This window comes from Strongylocentrotus purpuratus, unplaced genomic scaffold (assembly GCF_000002235.5).
Source record: "Strongylocentrotus purpuratus isolate Spur 01 unplaced genomic scaffold, Spur_5.0 spur5_scaffold_4, whole genome shotgun sequence".
NCBI classification, from domain to species: domain Eukaryota; kingdom Metazoa; phylum Echinodermata; class Echinoidea; order Camarodonta; family Strongylocentrotidae; genus Strongylocentrotus; species Strongylocentrotus purpuratus.
Window position 1 is genome coordinate 31,161,432 of NW_022145610.1, and position 19,738 is coordinate 31,181,169.

General features: G+C 36.3%; 1 protein-coding gene and 1 long non-coding RNA gene across 2 annotated transcripts; both read left to right on the plus strand.

Annotated features, from left to right (window-relative positions):
• Positions 1 to 686: 686 nt before the first annotated feature.
• LOC762492 lies at positions 687 to 3,810 on the plus strand. The gene is made up of 3 exons (XR_143668.3): positions 687 to 1,010; positions 1,738 to 1,811; positions 2,643 to 3,810. It is a non-coding gene; the product is annotated as an uncharacterized LOC762492 (long non-coding RNA).
• A 2,360-nt stretch (positions 3,811 to 6,170) lies between these two features.
• On the plus strand, positions 6,171 to 17,196 carry LOC574670 (allene oxide synthase-lipoxygenase protein). The gene is made up of 12 exons (XM_030997315.1): positions 6,171 to 6,665; positions 8,804 to 8,848; positions 9,485 to 9,613; positions 10,157 to 10,254; positions 11,365 to 11,497; positions 11,917 to 12,012; positions 12,600 to 12,814; positions 13,885 to 14,144; positions 14,509 to 14,609; positions 15,331 to 15,504; positions 16,225 to 16,388; positions 17,082 to 17,196. Exons 1-12 carry the CDS (start codon positions 6,171 to 6,173, stop codon positions 17,194 to 17,196), a joined length of 2,025 nt encoding a protein of 674 aa, XP_030853175.1.
• Positions 17,197 to 19,738: the final 2,542 nt, after the last annotated feature.

Below are 19,738 nucleotides of genomic sequence, written 5' to 3' on the forward strand. Positions count from 1 at the left end.
TCTCGTGATTCACTTAAAACTATTTCATGGATACATTAATGTAAAGTGAGGGGTGCGAAAAGAGTATCTACGCATAACAAATGTAATTTTTACGTTGTGGTAGTGGTTATCTTTTTTTTTTTTACCTGGCTGCTAAGAAAGCATAAATGCTTGTTAGTAAGCAACCAGAGGCCTCTTCCGGTCGATAAGAAGTGGTAAACTGTAGCAGTTGTTTTTACTTGGTGTAAATGAATGGCCAACAGTAATTTGTGCGCAACAAAGGAATTCCGACTTGTGCCGATTCATTTGAATCTTGTATGATGTGATATGGAAGTGTAATGCGTAATACACTTTATGTCATCATTTAAACAAACAAAAAATCTCTGCAGTTTTGCCGCGTCATATCTGAACAAATATTTGTGTGTTTGCAGGAGAAGTGAGATGTACTACTTTTTACGAAACATTACTTTACCAACAGTTTTTTATTTGGTTTTTCACAGAATCACACAAACTGGCTAGTATACAAATAGAGATATCCTTGCCTTGGGGGCTCATCAGAGCGAACAAATGAAAAGTCAAGGGCTTTCAACTATGCACGTAGTGATAAATACAATTGATAACTCAAATGTCTGAAGGATGAACAAGCCTTAAAACTTGACCTAACTCTTTTTCTTATGATTTTTCTCCTATGCAGTTTTTTTTTCATACATTCAAGGAGAAGAGATGAATAGCATTGACGTCATTTACATTGTAATGCTTGTTATAGTGCGACCTTTAGCAATACAATGGGCAGATTAGGGCTTTTTATAAATCTGAAATGAAAAGAATTTGAATCTATATATTATCTGTGACACCCTTTGCACACTGCGCACAACTACCTCAGTCTCTCAAACTTGGCGGTATCAGGTTCAGTTCTTACTCAAAGAATTTGCTGTGAAACTTCTGTCATCATTCATCAGGGAAGATGCAGCGTGTTCTTGTAATATTGATCATTTCTATGATTCTTGTGGCTGGTGTTGTGGAAGGAGCAGGTAAGATTTTAATCGTTCAAAACATTTCTCATTATTGTTATTTAGTTCAGTCATCAAATCCACTGAGAATTACCAAAATCGTGGACTTATAATATAATCTTCAATTTACATACAAGTCTTTAAAGATCATCCTTTCACAGGAGTTTCTTTGCCTTCTTTTTCTAATATGCTTTAATTAGAAGTATCCTAAAATAAACAAAAAGAAAGACAAAAGGTTTCAACCAGTGTTTTCATTAGGGCCCAAACCCTCAATGCCTCAGTTGGGAATCGCAGACAAAAAACACTGTATGATGTCCGCCGCGCTCGCTCAAAGAACATTTTAACACGGTAACTGGAATTTTGCCGGGATTTTACTCTTGCTCTGGACTATTAAATGGTTTTGGCATTTTTCGTTTCTTTACGGGAATGGCTAAAATCACGACTGCAATTTCTACCAATCAGATGGCTGGATTTCTTAAGTGAGGTATATAAATCTCAAAACAGGAGTATACCAAGGTATTTAAGCTCTCTGGACTCTCATACGAGAGGACACTGGGTTCAATTCTTGCTCAGTCGGTGCTAACATCTCAGGACAAGATGTTTTGCCCACATACAAATGGGTACATGTCAATGATGGGAAGGAAGAACAGTATTAACAATGAGGCTAATGTTGGTAAATAAGCCCAGTTGTTCTTAATTATTCATGATTTTCATCATCTCTTTACTTGTTTGGTACTTCACTTTCTAGAAGGGGAAAAGCTTGTCACAAGGCGTCGTCGTCGTTCGTTTGTCCTTGTGAGAAAAAGCAGAGACGTGCCTGGGGTAAGATCACATTCCCTCATTCTAATAGCTCAATGTCAGCTGCATGCAATAAAGCCTCAAGGGGGAGCAAGGGGGAAGGGGGAAGGGGGGCACATCCCTCCCAATCGAGTCGTTAACGAAAAAAGATAGCGCGAGAAAAGAAAAAAGGGGCAAGGGAAAAGCAGAAAAGGATGAAAAACGAAGATGCTTAGACCTGCACGCTCCCCCTAATCACACAGAAGATTTGTTTTATGTTGGGAACCGGGGTAAAAGCAATAAATTATTGAAAATTTATTGCATTTTCTGTTTTTTATTTTATTTATGGAAACTGCCCCCTACCCTAGCCCCCGCTGCGTACAGTCATGGTTCAGTGACAAAGCAATTGCCTCGTAACTGTGAGGCCCCAGGATTAAAACCGTGTCGATGTGCTATAGTGCCCTTTTGTGGGGCATTAATCCTCATTACTGTCATTTATAACTTGAGGGCGTAAGTCCCCTAGTTGATAAGCATGGTAGCATACACATGCTTTAGCAGTCCCGCAAAACACACATTGGCAAATTATTATTCAATAAAATCTGAGAATGTATACTATTATCTAGATCTATTATTTTTGAATTGTTTTTAAAATAATTCCATAAATTGGGGTAAAACTAAAATATTCCAACTTTATGAGCGACAGTGAGCTCCATATCCTAAGGATGTGCCTCTACCTCTAAGTGATAAAATTCTGATTTTCAACAATCCTGCAATTTGCGTTCTGGATGCATGTTTCTGTGCCACTACACGTGGCTAAGCTACCTTCAATGAATGACATCATCGAATTTAAAACCTATATTCTTTGATTTCTGTTAGGAAATGTCATCGCTGAAAGTGAAGAAGGAAGAGAAAAACCAGCTCAAGGAGGAGGATTTGGAAGAAAAATAAAGGCCACACCATCAGACGACCTGTGTGTAGCTTTCAAAATAGTATTAATATAATAACAATGTCTTCCATAGCGAAAGTATCAGCCTTCTAGGCACTCATTTGGCTTGCTCCAAGATTCTTGTATGATACATGTAATCTGGTAAACTCATGGCCCGAATTCACAAAGCAAGGTTTGAGCTCAGACCAAGGTTTGAGCTCAAACCTCCTTTTGTTTCGCCAAACCTCCTTTTGTTCTTTACAAACCAGGTTTGTAAAAAACGCGTAAAACGCGTCATATGACGTACGAAAACCAAGGTTTGTCGACAAACCTCCTTTGTGAATTCGGGCCTGTAGGTTTACTGCTTGTGATACAATTAAAACAATATCGAATAGTGCAAGAAGTAGTTTGCAGTGTTCAGTCAATACATTAACCATGTTAATTATGGATCACATTTACCGTCTTAAATAACATATCAATTTTTATTTCCTTATAATGGTTTAGTATTGTTATGTATTGGCAAATGCATTTTTGTTATTTATTTTTTATTTGTATAATTCAGCCTAGACTGTGAGACAGATTAATGTTATACAATTAAATTAAAATACCATTAAATACATATTTATTTGACAAGCACATCAGAATGGCTAGTTCTTTTCAAGTTGAAGAGATGTGTCTTTCCATGGTAAAAGCTGCTCGGACACAAAATGGAAGGTCATTCCAAACCTTTGCGGCAGGCACTAGGAATGAACATTCACCCATCTGTCTATCTTTTCTGCTCTTTCTCTTTCTTCACTATATATATATATATCTTTCTCACTCTCTCTCTCTTTCTCTTTTAACCTCTTTTCTCTATACATCACTCCCTTATCTCTTCCTCACTTTCATATTTTATTTCAGTACATATTCCTCATTTTCTTCTTGCTCGTATTTTTGTTTTTATTTTGCATTTGGTACAATATTAAGGATAAACGTGTGATATATACGTGCACTTATGTAAATGATACTGTTTTAAATGGCACAGTTGTTTTTTAAATGCAATGTATATCCACGTGCAATTCAATATATGTAACCGCGATGCATGATTCAATAAATACAATACCAGACGACACCATGTAATATGCAATAGTTTACAAAGAGCATTACTACAGCTTTTACAGAAGAAACAGAGAGAGGGAGAGAGAGAGAGAGAAAGAGAGGATGAGAGAGAGAGAGAGAGAGAGAGAAAGAGAAAGAGAGGATGAGAGAGAGAGAGAGAGAGAAGAGACAAAGAGAAAGAGAGGATGAGAGAGACAGAGATATATATAGAGAGAGGCATAATATAGAGAGAGAGAGAGCGAGACAGGAAGAGAAAAAGAGGGTGAAAGAGAGAGATAGATTGCTAGATATATATATATATATATATATATATATATATATATATATATATATATATATAATATACACAGAGAGAGAGAGAGAGAGAGAGAGAGGACAAAAGAGATATGATAAAAGACGCGGTGGCTCCAAGATAACAAGCAAGAGATGATTGCAAAACAATTGGTACTATATCCCTTTTGCAGGCCACAAAAATGAAATGGTTAAATTCCAACGGAATTTTAAAGATGATACTAATTTAGAACTTCACTCAAAACGAAAGGGCTTGAAAAAGTCTTTAACTTAGTTAATAATAAGTAATAGTCAGCCAGCTCACGGATATATAAAACGGTTTGACACTGTGTCAAGCGCGTAGCTAGGATTTTCTTTTAGGGAGGGGCGAATCAACTAGGGGGGGGGGGGGTGGATGCAGAGAGGGAAAGTCCCCCCCCCCCCCCTTTCGCGCGAATCAATAATTATTAGAGAAAGAAGACAATTCGTTGTACCGTTCTCGACTCTTAATCCTTGTCTGAATTCTCAAAAAAAATATTTGATTCAGTGTTATGCAATGAGCAAAAAAGGTTTGGGGGTGGAGGGGGGGGGGGGGGGCCAGACTTCAATTGCAAACAGAAAATTCGCATCACCATCCGACTCTTACATGTAAATGCCTGCATGCCCCGCAGAATGTTTTTCAAAGTGGGAGGGGTGGGGGGAGGGGTAAAGTATTTACGATCAGGTAGAGTGGAGCGTAAATTGGCGTGGGGTCCAGGGGCATTACGGCCAGATGAGCGTCCAGGGGGCGGAGCACCCGGAAGCTCATAACTATCGATTTGTACTATGGAACTGTGAACATAAATTGACAAAACTTTGTTTTATTTGATGTCTTGTCTCCCGCTATCATCAGATATACTGACATCTTAATTGGGTCTGTAACATAATTTAGATTTTTCCGTATTAAAGCCTATTATTTATGCCATATGAACGATTTTTAAAAAGCTGAATATCTTGAAGGATATCGCCATTTGCTGTTACAACAGACACGTTTTTGATTGGTAATGCATTTCAAAAACGTGTCCGTTCATAATTTTAAAATTTTCGTAAATGGTTATAAATGATCTTGCGTTGGAGAGAGCTTTGCACTTGATATCATTGTCATCATAATCATATAATAATAATAATAATAATAATAATAATAATTATTGTTGTTAGTGTTGTTGTTGTCATAATCATTATTATTCTTCTCATTGTTATGATTATTATTGTTATTAGTAGTAGTAATAGTAGAAGTGGTATTTTGTATAAGAATATAATAATATAGACATACATATATAATACATAAACACACACATTTTATAAATATATATATATATACACACATTTACATAGGCCTAAACATATATAATCACATACATATTAGTCTTTCGTTTCATGTCACATGATGTAAGTGAAAGAAATAGAGCAGAACTCTAACCTTGAAGCCTCTTGTCCCTTGTTCAATGAACCGAAACTCGATTCGGTCATCTTCTCCAGGGCCATTTAAGGGCCTTGAATCACAAGAAATCGGAATCTTGAAAAAAATACTTTGATGGAAATATCAGTCACGTAGGGTATGTATAGATGACAAAAGAACGTTTGCCTTGGATGTTTTACGTGACGTTTAGTGAATTGAAAGGTGCTTTACGTTGCAACTAGATCAAGGGATTGCCTTGTTTTGTATTGATTTAATGTACTCAACCAAGTATTATTGATACTCGGTCCTCCAGGCGGTTCATTATCTTCACTGTATATTAATTATATCGACCTCGACGCAACGTCGAATATTATATAAAGCTGTGTTTACCCATCTTGCGAGCAGTCTAACTTTATAGGTACTTGGCAGAATAATGTTTTTTCTTATTGGAGTTTAAATTCAAATTATATAGCCCAGAAAGCTTACATGCATAGTTGAAATCGATCAAAAAAAGTAATACTTCATAATTATCAGACCTGAATGAGTTGATGTAAATACTGGACGTTTCTGAACAAGATTTTTATGTACTTTCTCTGATGTGTGATGTACTCATTTGAGCTTTTCTAACAGTAATTGTACCCACTTGAGTAATACTCTTGGAGAGAAATTCATCATGGGGAGCGCATGCACCAAGACATCCAGTGGCACAAAATACACCTTGTTCGTAAAAACGGGTGATCGATTTGGTATGGGCACAGACGCCACGGTCTCGGTTGCGTTCTATAACGAGCAAGGACTTCGTTCTTCGGATTTCAAGCTCGGTAACCTGTTCCGAAACGACTTCGAGTCCGGTCACGTGGATAAGATGCAGATTGTGTTTGAGAATCGCAAGTTTGGAGACCCGGTCCACATAGAGCTGTCGCGGAACGGAGCCGGGCTTGGAGACACCTGGTTCTGCGAGATTGTTCAGATGTTGAACATGAAGACGAAGAGAGTGCACATGTTTCCCGTCCATCGCTGGGTTGATCCCGAATCCCCGATGAAACTGAAGGAGTACGATGCCGAGCTTCCACAGTATGACGAGAACGTGGCACAGAGACAAGACGAGCTCAAAAGGAAGAGAGATCTGTACGTCCCGGTCAGGAATGAACTAACAGGGATGATCACGGTAAGGATGTTTCTCTTATTATAATCAAGGCTTGTTCACGTATAGACCGCGGTAAAGCGTGGCGGTATAAACAGGGGCGGTTTTCCGCGAGGGTACTTTCTGCATTCCCACCTGCTATTCATTCTACTGTACGCGTTGCAGCAAACGTGAACAAGCCTTTGGAAGGGTCGAATTGTTATAAGGCCTCATCAACTATATAGCTTTATCATATCAAAAACTTAGAAAGAGAACATGTGAGGGAGGGTTGAAAGAAAGGTTAAGAGAGAGAGAGGGCAAGAAAGCGCGAAAGATATATTTCAAAAGAGTTTTAAAAAAAAGAGAGATTCTATTAAAAGTCTTAATTTCATCTTCAATTTCATGAAATAGATTAACATTTTCATCTAGAATGGAAAGGGATTAAAAGAGAGCAGTTGATAGATGTTGATAATTATAATAATGATTAATAATAACATGAACAAAAAACAATAGTTATGTTTACCAAGGAAAGTCTTATCATCATTAATGTTGTTCTTGATGATAGACCTGCTATTGCATGTATTATTACCTCAGTAATTGCCAGGTTCCCTCTTATACCTCAGTAACACCGACGAGATCGACTCTAGCCCGACATTAACAGACCGAACTGAAAAGAATCGGTCGGTTTGGAGTGGGTGTTGGGTCGGTCTGGCGGTATGACTGATGAATTACACCTTGGTGGAGAGTGGCAAATTCAATCCGATTCAATTTAAATTCAAAGTAACATTTGTGGATTAAAATCTCGCCAAAGGACGAATAGTTAGGGTCAGAATCGAACCCTCCAACGGAAGATTGAGAGTCAAGTGAATACCGCGATAAGATTGGAAAAAAGGAGAGAGAGAGAGAGAGAGAGAGAGATTTGATTTGATTTTAATTGCTTTTATTCTGCATTGTGTATACATTTAAACAATTTTCGGTAAACATGACAAATATAAAATACTAAAAAGTACTTTCTGACAATTAGTCATAAATAAGCAAATATACATAACATTACTATAGAAAAATGAAAAGATAAATTTTTAAATGTTCATATTTCCTAAAACCTTATACAATTATTTGCGGAATGGGCAAATAAATGACAGCATAATTATGTAAAATATAAGGATAATTGCTGCTGATGATGATAATGATAATGATAATGATTAAACGATAAAAGAGAAAGAGGGGGGGGGGAGATGATGATGATGATAATGATGATGAGGGTGAGAATGATGATGATGAGAGAGAAAGAGGGGGATCCAGAGAGAGGGGGAGGGGGGAGGAAGGTTATATTTAGTTAGCATCAGTTGGACAAGCGTGTTCATGTGCTTTTACGTATACCAATCACTAGTCTTTAACGTAAATCAATAAAAAAAGAGATGATAGGGCAACTTATACAGTGTGAGTCAAAAAAAGTTTACACCTAGAAAATTGCTAATTATTAAAAAAAAAAATCATCGATGAACATTAAATTGTTATATGTCTTATGAAAGAGTGTTTTATCCCTAATCATTTGGTACCCTTTTTGTGTGGTATGTGTTCACGCTTGGATGAACAGGAGGCATTGTTTGCGAGAGTGCAAACATCGACTTGTGCCAAAGTTGCCTACGTGATGTGTGAATAAAACAATTGGGATTTGGGTATTAATTCGGTCTTTGCAGATCCAAATAACATCCCTAACAAAATTTATCATGCCACGTACACATATCAAATATCGAATATCAAATATCAACGAACATTGTGCGCGCGTGTGTGGGTGTGTGTGACTTTGCCCTTTGCAAAAAACATATGCAATGCATTTCATTTGATACATTCAATCCATTCTCTCATCACTCCGCTAATCCCAACATCATACATACTGTAGGCATCACTTTGGCGCAAGTCGATTTTTTACACTCTCGCAAACAATGCCACCTGTTCATCCAAACGTGAACACATACCACACAAAAATGATACCAAATGATTCGGGATAAAACACTCTTTCATAAGATGTATAATAATTTACTGTTCATAGATGATTTAAAAAATAATTAGCAATTTTCTAGGTGTAAACTTTTTTTGACTCACTCGGTATTTTATACACACAAAGAACATTAGAATCCCGATGACTTTCTGTAAATGCTTATGGTATTTTTCTCTTTCAGTACAAGGATCTTCCACCAGATGAAAACTTCTCCATTAGCTCGACGGTAAGTTTGTAAAATCAGAATCGCACTTCAATTTTGTAAAGTTGTTATTGACAGTCAGCAGCGGACGTATTAGATTCCAAAATATCTCTTATAGAAGTGATGCATGCGCATGACTTTATTAGACAATCTATCCGCAATTGATTTGAAGATGTGTGCATCTATGGTACAAAGCCATCAGGCTGAGTATGATATGCATACACAGCCTCAACGAGAGCAGATATATCGTTAAATGAACGAATCAAAACATGTATTATGTGTTTTATACAGCGAATCTCCTAGCTTCTTGTTCCTTGATAAAAGAAGAAGTCTTTTTTTAAATATAGATTATTTATTGGTCCCTGCTATTATCAATGTCAATTAAATCGAATGTTTGGGAGGCATACTGAGTTCAAGAGCTCTTTACACGTTTACGCGCAGTGCTATAACGTAAAAGCACTAACCTCTACCACCGGATGCTGCTGCGTTGGATAGTACTGGAATCAACTGCACGACAGAAGAACACATCGTGAGATAGTCTTAATAAATGATCACACGTGACTACATTAGACCAATCACTTGATTAGGGTCTAGGAGTGAGTTGAATTAATAAAACAATATCACAAAATTTCATTTTCAGTATTCTTATTACTATTACAGTTTGATCTGGTCGGGAATGGAGTCAAGCTACTTGGTAAAGCAGCAATAATGAATTTCACCGTAGAGACGTGGGAATCATTGAAGGAAATAGAGGAGATTTATCAAGAACCCCACTTTCCAACGCCAATGGTAAGGTATTTGATGGGGCATTTTGCTCAGTGTACGTTCAAATAGTACTTTCAAAGGATTGATAGCGGAGTTAATGCGCCAATCAAAATGAGGCATTGTGTGAAACGGACACATTTATAGTTAATATTAATTCAACTGTCACTAAAATGATATTTAGTTATTGTCATATGGATGATATTTTGAAAATGATCGGCTTGGAGTTCTAATTAGTGTTGCTGCTTGTAACTAGGCCTACTCTTCGGAGTGCCTGGGCCTTGTCAAAAGAAGTTGTGGTCATGGGCGGATCTAGGGGGGGGGGGGGGGTTCGGCGGTTTAACCCCCCCCCCCCCCCATTTGGGCAAAAAGCTAGATCCGCCCCTGGCGGTTCAATAAAGTAAAGATCATCAACTGGAGTAATAATGCGTGAAGAAAACTGATTGAACTACTTGTTCAAATTTCTACCGAGAAGTTTGGCGTTATTATCACAAAAGATGATTGGCAGAGTGGGCGTGGCTATCATTCATGAACATCTCATATCAATCCTTTTTAAATCATATTTTGAAGGGAGTGCAAAACTGGAGGTCAGACAAAGAATTCGGCAATCAGAGATTGGCGGGATGCAACCCAGCAATGATTCGACTTTGTACCGAGATACCAGAGAAGTAAGTTTATATTTCTTCTTATCATTCTTCTTCTCCTCTTTCTCCTCCTCCTCTCCTTTTCTCTCCTCTTCTGCCTCCTTTTTATATGGTTCTCGTCTTCATCCTCGTCCTCCTCCTTCTTCTCCCTCATTGCATACCGGTGAACATGCGTTGACTAATTCGATGCTGTGCTTATGTTAATTTCTGCTTTTCTTTTTCATATTACTTTTTCTTTTGTTCATAAATACAGTCATTTCACCTTTTAACATTTTCGAGCACAATAAATATGTTACTATCAAGATTTTGATTCAACATATTTAAATAAAGAATAAATTAAAAATGAATGGCTTGATATATTTATCATTAAACTAATCTTGTTTATTATTGAGGGGTAATGTTTAACGTTCTGAGTAGGATTTATGTAATACAGGTCCCATGAGATTAAACAAGTATATAGGAAATGTGATGGTATATCAGGCATAGGATGAAGCATATCGACGCACGCCCCTAACATGTACGCCCCCTCTAGAAGGGACACCGGCACCGCCCGTTTACATATTTCTGGATACTGTAAATCTTTAGTGCCCTTTCAAACGCATGGTTCTGAAATGTATATTTATATATAGGCGTGAAGAAAATGGTCTAGGAACGTGAGACGTAGCTGTACTTTAAAATTGTATTACGGGCTTTCGGCTTTCTCGCACTTTTATATATATATATCACTATTCACATGTTAACTCCTTCCTACAATTCCGTCTATATCTTAAAGGCGAGGTATTCTACTGACACTACTTCCGATACTGCCATCTCCTGCCCAAAATTTCTCGATGGGTCGACGGCCATGTCCCACAATGCATCACCAGCTGCATGATGCGCGCGTAATGGTGCTTGGGTACAAAAACCGGAAAATTAACAATAATAATAATAATAATATTTCATTTTTATATAGCGCTTAATACAAATGTCTCTAAGCGCTTTACAAATATACTATCACCCCGGTCATTCATCTATGTACGCCTTCACCAAATACATTACAGAAAAACCAGTGGTAGCAATGTCGGTAAAATACCCTGACTTTAAAATACAGCTTATTTCAGGATATGTATTTTTCTTTTCCATCACTCCGCGTAGTTTTGCCGTGAGTGAGAGTGATCTTGAGCCCCTACTCGAAGGGCTCACGACCAAAGATGCCATCGAGCACAAACGTCTCTTCATCATTGATTACAAGTTCCTGAAGGGGTTGCCTTGTACAGACGATAGAGAGGTAAACAGTTCGAAATGTTGATGAATTATTCGTTAAAGAGATGTGCCAGCATTACAAAGGCATCATTTTACGAAACTAGGTCGCCGACAACCAATGGTATTGAAACACGGGTTAATTTTGTCAGCTGATGCCTGGATCAATATCTTCAACTTGGAGAGAAACCTTTTTTACGAAAAAAAAGTAGACTAGAGATAAAACATTACAATATTTATTGACTTATTGACGGAAATTGATCCATTGTTAAGATTGCAATGTACATCTTCTCAAAAATGTTTTTTTTTAATCACATATTCTCTATTGCATTCTCTTCATTCAATTCAATTTGACTCTTGAGCATAATGTTGTCAAATGTTTTTGTCAAACAAGTTAATCAACAATTAAAACCGTTGTTTAAATCACGTTTGATTTTTTTCTTCCAGATGTGTGCCCCTTTGTGTCTTTTCTTCGTCAACAAGGACAAATATTTGATGCCAGTCGCAATCCAGTTAAACCAAGACCCAGCTCCAGACAATCCGGTATTTTTCTTTAAATTACTCAGTCAAATCTAGTAATTTTTCTTCAAATTTGATATTACAAAAGTAACAAGGAATATTTTGTTGTTTTGAGAAAGTATTTAGGATATTTAAAAATTATCTTGCATCAAGGTCTGCCTGTAAACGTTCTCATCAAGGGCTTAGAAGAACCCTTGTTTGATTGTTATTTCCGTTCACTATTTCGTCATGTAAACCGTCATGTGCGCTACTTTGGTCTGTACTTTTGATCGATTTGAGAAACGGAATCTTGACAAAAAAGTAGGTAATCAAACGAAGAAGACAACTTATTTAATCAAACATAACAACACGCGAATTAGCATTTTGTTCTTTATCAAACCTCTACCAAACTTAGGACATACACAGTATTGATTCCAAATTGCAATAATGATTATCAATCGATTATTTCCGATATTCAAAATAAGCGAATGTTGCAATTTATTAGATTATACCTAGTTGACTGTCAAGAGTAAGCTAAAGACGTAACCTCTTTGTTACTCGCCAAACATATATTTCTATTGAATTTCATTTTAAAAAAAGTTGAGTATTCTGTCTTCAATATTCAATTTTAGGTGTTTTATCCAACGGATCCTGAGTATACTTGGCTGATGGCAAAATGCTATTTCAACTTGGCCGATTCGTCAGTGCATGAGTCGGCCAGTCATCTTGGATTCACGCACCTGTTCGGTGAATCAGTCGTCATAGCAACGCATCGATACTTGGCTCCGTCCCATCCCATCTTCCGTCTTCTTGCTCCTCATTTTCTCTACCTACTTGTCATCAATAAGTGAGTTGTTCTATTTTTAAAACATATTTCCGTAAAAACCGTAGATGAAAGACTTCATGCATGGCTAATTGTCAACGAAACGGAGTTAAGTCTGTTGTCAATTCTGCTAGTTGCTACAGCAGGCAGCCAGTGAAAACGAATTCGTTTGATAAAATTATGGAAATGCAAGCACTACTTTAAACAAACAGAACTTTGTCATATCTTGCTCATTTTTCCTGATTGAGGTGTCATATGAAAGGGCAGAAACTCAACTTTCTAGAAATGTGATTTTCTCTATGAAATTCAGATACCGCCCGCCAAATGACTTTTCGGTTTCCTCTCTTCAAATTTATTTTAATCACTCATGCGTGAAATATGCACTATATGAGTTGCATCAAATGAAAGAGGAGGATCTCAGCTTTCCAAATAATGTGTCATTTATCAATTATAATTGTGATTAAGTTATGATAAAACATAGATAATTCTCGGTTTCGTTTTTTCTGGGACGCACTGTAGTAGAGCATGAATTTTCTTATCACGGAAAATGCGCTTATAGTAACGGCATCAAAACAGCTTGTGTGAAAAGCCAAAATAATTAGTCTAGGACTAAGGAAAGTACGGGGCTAAGCAAAACAAGTGTGATAGTGATAGCATATTAGTGATCCCCGTTTACATCTGACAACAATTTTCATTCCTTATCTTCTACGGCCTTCTTGCTCTCAAATAAATTTGTCAAATGTCTGTCAATGACTATGCTCGTCATTTCCCGGTTAATATCGTTTTGGTGTGACTTTTAATAACTAGATATCATTTACATCAATCAATTTTTGAGAACCAAAATATTTAGTTTATGATAATCCGGCTTATCCCATTGGCCATTTCTGATGACAAATAAAAATACATGGGATTGCATTGTACTATAATAGTAAAACAATAAAACTTAACAATGACTTAACAAAGGTCTACACTCTACAGTGTACAACACAGTTGCATTTTCTTAACAGAAATCATGTATAATCAATGTTCAGTGCTACTTTTTGTCCAGCGTTTAGAGTATGTTTGAATAACGCTCGATTTTAATATTTTTTCAGTAAAGCCATGAGTGATTTGATGGGAGAGGGAGGCTTCGCAGATGCGAACATGAACATAGGACCAGTAGGCATGGCGGAGATTGTCAAACGTTCTTTTGCAACTCATCGTCTTGACGTAGAGGGCTCCCTCCATGCTGACCTTCAGGGCAGAGGAGTCTCTGATCCAGAAGTTCTACCCAACTACCACTACCGTGATGACGCCTTGCTCTTACACAAAGCAATATATCACTTAGTGGAACAAGTGGTGGAACACCATTATGGTAGGCCTACGTCGTCACTATAAACAAATTCTCGAAAATGGACAGTATCATGAACTTTTAATCGCAATTGATATAAGGTTAGAGCTACTCTTTAAATGACAATTTTAAAACATTGCTTGAAATTGTAATAGATACCAACAACTTACCAGAAGGCCTGACAAATTTGATGATTGTTTTTTAGAAACCGTTTAAAATACTGACCAAAAACCAAATGGCTACTTCAAATACTCGCATGAGGGTACACAAAATAGTTATAAAAAAGTGTCTTCTTTATACATGCATCTACCTCGTGAACCAACACATTTTCTCGTTAAATCATCACATTCATGTCTCCTATTCTGGTCCCTGTGGATTCTCTCTCCAGACTCTCCTGAGAAGATTGCTGGCGACGAGGAGCTTCAAGAATGGGCGTGGTTCTTGGGCGGTCAGCCGAAGTGTGAGGGAGACATCACAGCTGATATCAAGGTACTGCATAACTGCATGAACTATACAAGAAATTCATGAGTAATAGAAATTACAGAACCCTTGATATAATAACCGTACTCCCTGGTTGCACAAAACGATAATACCGACACCAGCTAGGTATCGTTTCAAGAAATCACCATATGTTTACCGACATACCATCTAGTATTAATGTGAATGCAAGCATTTCAATGAGTTGTTGGCGAAATTGTGTTTATAAAGGTTTCGTGAAATGCTGCCCAGACCGAGAGCATACCGAGAAAATGTTTTTGAAAAAACCAGTGCCCTGATTTGCTAAGTTATCGGTCGTTTTAAAGTCGGTCTGGCGATGAAACACTGGTATAAACAGGTGTCAATTTTCAACCCGATGGGTTGCATTTCTAACAGTAATGATTGTATAAATGCACTAAAGAAGGCACTTAACAGGGCGGTTGGAAAAGAGATAGCCACCTTCGAAAGATTATTATTAAGAATATCACAGGTATTTCGTTATTGTGATATACACTAAAATCCCTTTGTTTTGAATTTGTCATTGTCCCGGTGTATTCGAGGAGTGGTGTCGATTCGAACACCAGTTATTCAAAGCAATATCTTTATACATTTTGCATTCATTTTTGGGCGCCATACTTTCTCCTTATGCTTCGTGTGCAAAGGTTCAGATTTAATGTCCAATGCATTTGCAGTGCCACATCAAACTACGATTTCCATTTGTTATTACTCTCAGGGATTTCCGAACAGTGGCCGATTGGAAACATCGGGAGAGATCACAACCGTTATTACCGACTTCATCTTCATGTTCACCGCTAATCATGCCGCGGTGAATTTCGGTCAGTACGACAATTTCGGATTCCCGCCATCTTACCCCGCCTGGTTGAGCGGCAAACCACCACATGACAAGGTAAGGGATAGGTCTTGCTGCTCCAGATCTTAGGCATAGAACTCTAGATTGTAGGCCCACCTTCCTGTTGTGCTTAAGTATTAATTATGCTTAATTGTGCTTGGTAATAATAGTAATAACCATGATAATAATTATAGTCATTTACACCTGGATAGAGGGTGACAAGGGGGAGGTCTTGCTTGCTCCTCAAGATCTTAGGTCTATATTGTAGGCCCACTTTCCAATTGTTCTTAAGTATTAATCATGCTTAATTGTGCTTGATAATAATAGTAATAACAATGATAATAATGATCGTCATTTACACCTGGAGAGAGAGAACGGCAAGTGTGAAATAATGTCTGGCGAATTATGGACGTTAGTGCTGGGCTGGGATCGAACCTTCAACTTTAGGATTGAAAGTCCAGTGAATGAACCACTATACAACTACAATCCAAGGGATGAGGGTTCGAATCCCAGCCCGTCACTTAAGCCCCTTGGTAAGTCATTTATCGACATTTGCCACTCTCCACCCATGAGTAAATCGGCACCTGGCAAATGCGCGGGTAGGCCCGCAGGAAGGGCAGCATTGATACCGATGAGGCTACCCCCCGGGGAAGTATAAACAAAATATTACCGTCTAATTTTATTTATCTTTTTATGTATGTTTGTATTCACTTACTTATATATATAGTCGTCTATTTATTTATAAATTTATATATCTATTTTTATCTATTTCATCAGACTGCTCTGTGTGAGAAGGATATTATTGACAAGCTTCCAAGCAAGAAACAAACCTTACAGACCATGGCCATCACAGCACTCCTCAGCAGCCGTGACAACAAGCCATTAGGAGACTTCGAGGTCCAATACATGCATGATCCTAACGGTCTCCAAGCCTTGGAGAGGTGAGCACCTTTTATTATTCCATGGGGATGTTTCACAAAGATCTTAAGTCGGACTTAACTCTAAGTTGGACTTAAAAATTATGGAGAGCCATTTGTAGCCTTAAATTAAAATATATTCAAAAGAGAAAATTTAACTCTTTTAGACTTTTTATAAATTCCACATCAAGAACATGAAATCTTTCATGATAATGGAAAATATGAATAATTTGAATCAACATTTTATGCCTTTTAAAATAACTTTTACAAAACATGTTCAAGGATGCTAATGGCTTTCCATGATTTCAAAGTCCAACTTCGAGATAAGTTCAACTTAGGATCTTTGTGAAGCACCCCCTCCGGTATTTTACAAAAAAATATTTATCAGAACAACCCAAAGTTATTTTATTCATTATGTCTGATTTTGTTTGTGTTGTTGAAGGGGGTGGGGCGTGTCTGTATAATATACCCTATAGGGTATTTAATGTTTATATATTTTGATTTGGTATAATTTCATATGATATGTTTAGGTGCCTTCTGTTTTACAAGCGTTGTGATTTTTCTGAAGGTATCCTTTCATCTAATAGGTTGCCAATTTATGTATTCATAACTGTTATATATATGTTTTTACATTGTCGGATGATAAATAAATGAAATTGAATCGAAATTGAAAAAAAAACAACGAGATTTTCATATGAATTTGTTTTATTATTTCAGATTCCGCGCTGAACTCAAACAAATTGGTAATACAATCGACGAACGAAATAAGACCAGAGAAGAGAAGTACCTCTGGCTTCATCCATCTGAAGTACCGAATTCTATCTCTATCTAGCTTTTAGAAAAGAGTGACGTTTTGTTTAAAGGTATAAGTGATTTGTTTAACGACAGTGTGTGCGGGCAAGCACCGAATTTAATGACCGGGGTAATACTATATTTGTAAAGCGCTTAGAGACATTGTATTAAGCGCTATATAAAAGCTAAATATTATTATTATTATTATTATTATTATTATTATTATTATTGTATGGTTGGTGTAGAATCTTACAGATCGTGAAAATGTTCATAATTTCACATGTTAAGAATGAACTAAATATGTATATATATATATATATATATATATTTATTTATGAGTGTTCGTGTGTGTATGTGTGTGTGGGTGCGTGTGTGGGTGTGTGTGTCTGTGTGTGTGTGTAAATTTACATACTCTAAGAAATTATTTAGATGAGAGCAATAATTAACGTAGCTTTAAGTTCATTTTTCCTCACAAATGTCTTCAACGCAAATATATGCTTGACTACATTATCGCCAAGCTACCTCTTAAACAAAATATGTATTCAAACAAGACTTGTTTATGTATCATTGACATTGAAAACCATACTTTTCGCGTTGAGTAGGCATGTAGGCTACCAGGGATCTGGTCTACATCCAAACTACCTCTTTAGCAACAGTATTCAAATAAGACTGTTTTGTGGGTCGAAAAATCATACATTTTGCGTTGAGTACACTAGGGAACTGGTCTATAGCTAAAGGAAATATTTCTTTATTTATTCATTCAACTATCAATTAAACTATGGTGAATATGCTTACATTGAACGGAAAATATTTATCCATTCAATTTTATTTTTAAGAAAAAAAATACTCTCAACGTTTCAGGTAAAATGTTACAGATAAAAATGTGAAATGTCAGAAGTTATTTTTTTTTTTAACTTTGGCATTTTTACCACTTATTATTTACATCTGGCATTTTTACCTCTGACATTTCTATCTGTGATGTTTATCTCTGACATTTTTCATCTGAAATTTGCACACGAAACCATATAGTTTTGTCATCATTGTTTGTGTTATAATAATGATGTAAAATATAGCAGTTATACATGTACAACACACTATCTATTTACTCTTTCCTTGATTGCTTTAGCTATTTACTTCTTTGATATACCAATGTTTTAAAGGGAAAGTCCACCCCAAAAATAAGTTTGTTTCGATAGAGGCAGAATAATATGAAAATCAGGTGAGTGAAAGTTTGAAAAAATTCTGAATGAAAATAAGAAAGTTATGAATTATTGAAGTTGTGATCAATCAAATACAAATTGGCAACTCTGTGACGTATTATACGAGCTCTCATTCATTTGCTTTGTGCATAATATTCCATAAAATCATGTTTTCTTCGTTATTGATGACGGAATATATATTTGTTCCTTGCAGGGGGAGTATAGAAACATATTTGCAATTATTATATTTAGGGTGCATGTATGGTTGAAATTTTTCTTGAGGGAAAATGAAAATTTTAGATTTTTTTAGTACTAAGCAAATGGAAGTTGAGCTCGCATTTTACGTCATAGAGTTGCCAATTTGTGTTTGATTGATCACAACTTAAAAAATCCTAACTTCCTTATTTTTAATCGGAATTTGCTCAAACTTTCACTGACTTGTTTCTCTCATTTTTCTACTCCTATTAAAACTAACTTAATTTCAGGGTGGACTTTCCCTTTAAGCATGACCTAGTAAATACCCAAATTATTTACGCATTTTCTTATGTAAAGTAAGAGTAATTGTGTCATTGGTTCAATGTAATAGCTGTGGTATTTTTTATTATGTTAGTTTGTTTTTAATTATTATTTTCAAGTTACACAAATATTGCATGTAATCTGTGCAATAAATGAACGAAGATAAGTATGTCGTAAAGTTGTGAAAACATAATCATGTATCTTTCCATAAATCATTTTTTTGACCAAACATTGGTAAGATAATATACTCAAATTGTATATAATGTATTATAAATAAGGATAAAGTGCTATGTTTTCAACTTGCAGGTTTCCACAAAGGACCGTTGTAAATATACAAAATAGATGATAAACATGTTTACATAATTATGTAAAATTTCGTTCAAATCAAGTGATAAAAATCGTTCTTTGATGTACATCGCAGTATGAAGATATAACATAATCAGCTGTGCATCAAAATATAAAACAAACAAAGCCATGAATCAATCGTATATTTTATCTAAGGTCTTAACCATTAAAACAAGTCGCCTCTCTCTCTTTCTCCTTCTCAATTGTTTCACCGCCGTGAAAAGGGATACGAGCAAACTTTCAATACATTTGCTCTTATTCTTATCCAATCAAATCAAATGCACAAAGCATTTGGTAAAACATAGCATTTTTCCAGGAGGTATACAAAGCATTTTATTCTTTTCCTCACGAAAAAAATAGGGCACGTTTAGTCTTAATCAGTTCCATAATGACCAGGACCCCGTAACACAAAGGTTTGCAATACATTTATTTTTTCTTCTTCATATTTTATCATATTTCGATGATTCCTCTTATTTGTTGTTATTATTACTGTATTGAATTTACCGTTTATAACACCATTGT

Bases quoted from the DNA above. Each gene is read 5' to 3' on its own strand.
- LOC574670 (XM_030997315.1), top strand. From the start codon at position 6,171: ATGGGGAGCGCATGCACCAAGACATCCAGTGGCACAAAATACACCTTG. The intron at 14,145-14,508 runs GTAGGCCTACGT...TTCTCTCTCCAG, and splicing joins AGTGGTGGAACACCATTATG to ACTCTCCTGAGAAGATTGCT. The intron at 14,610-15,330 runs GTACTGCATAAC...TATTACTCTCAG, and splicing joins ACATCACAGCTGATATCAAG to GGATTTCCGAACAGTGGCCG.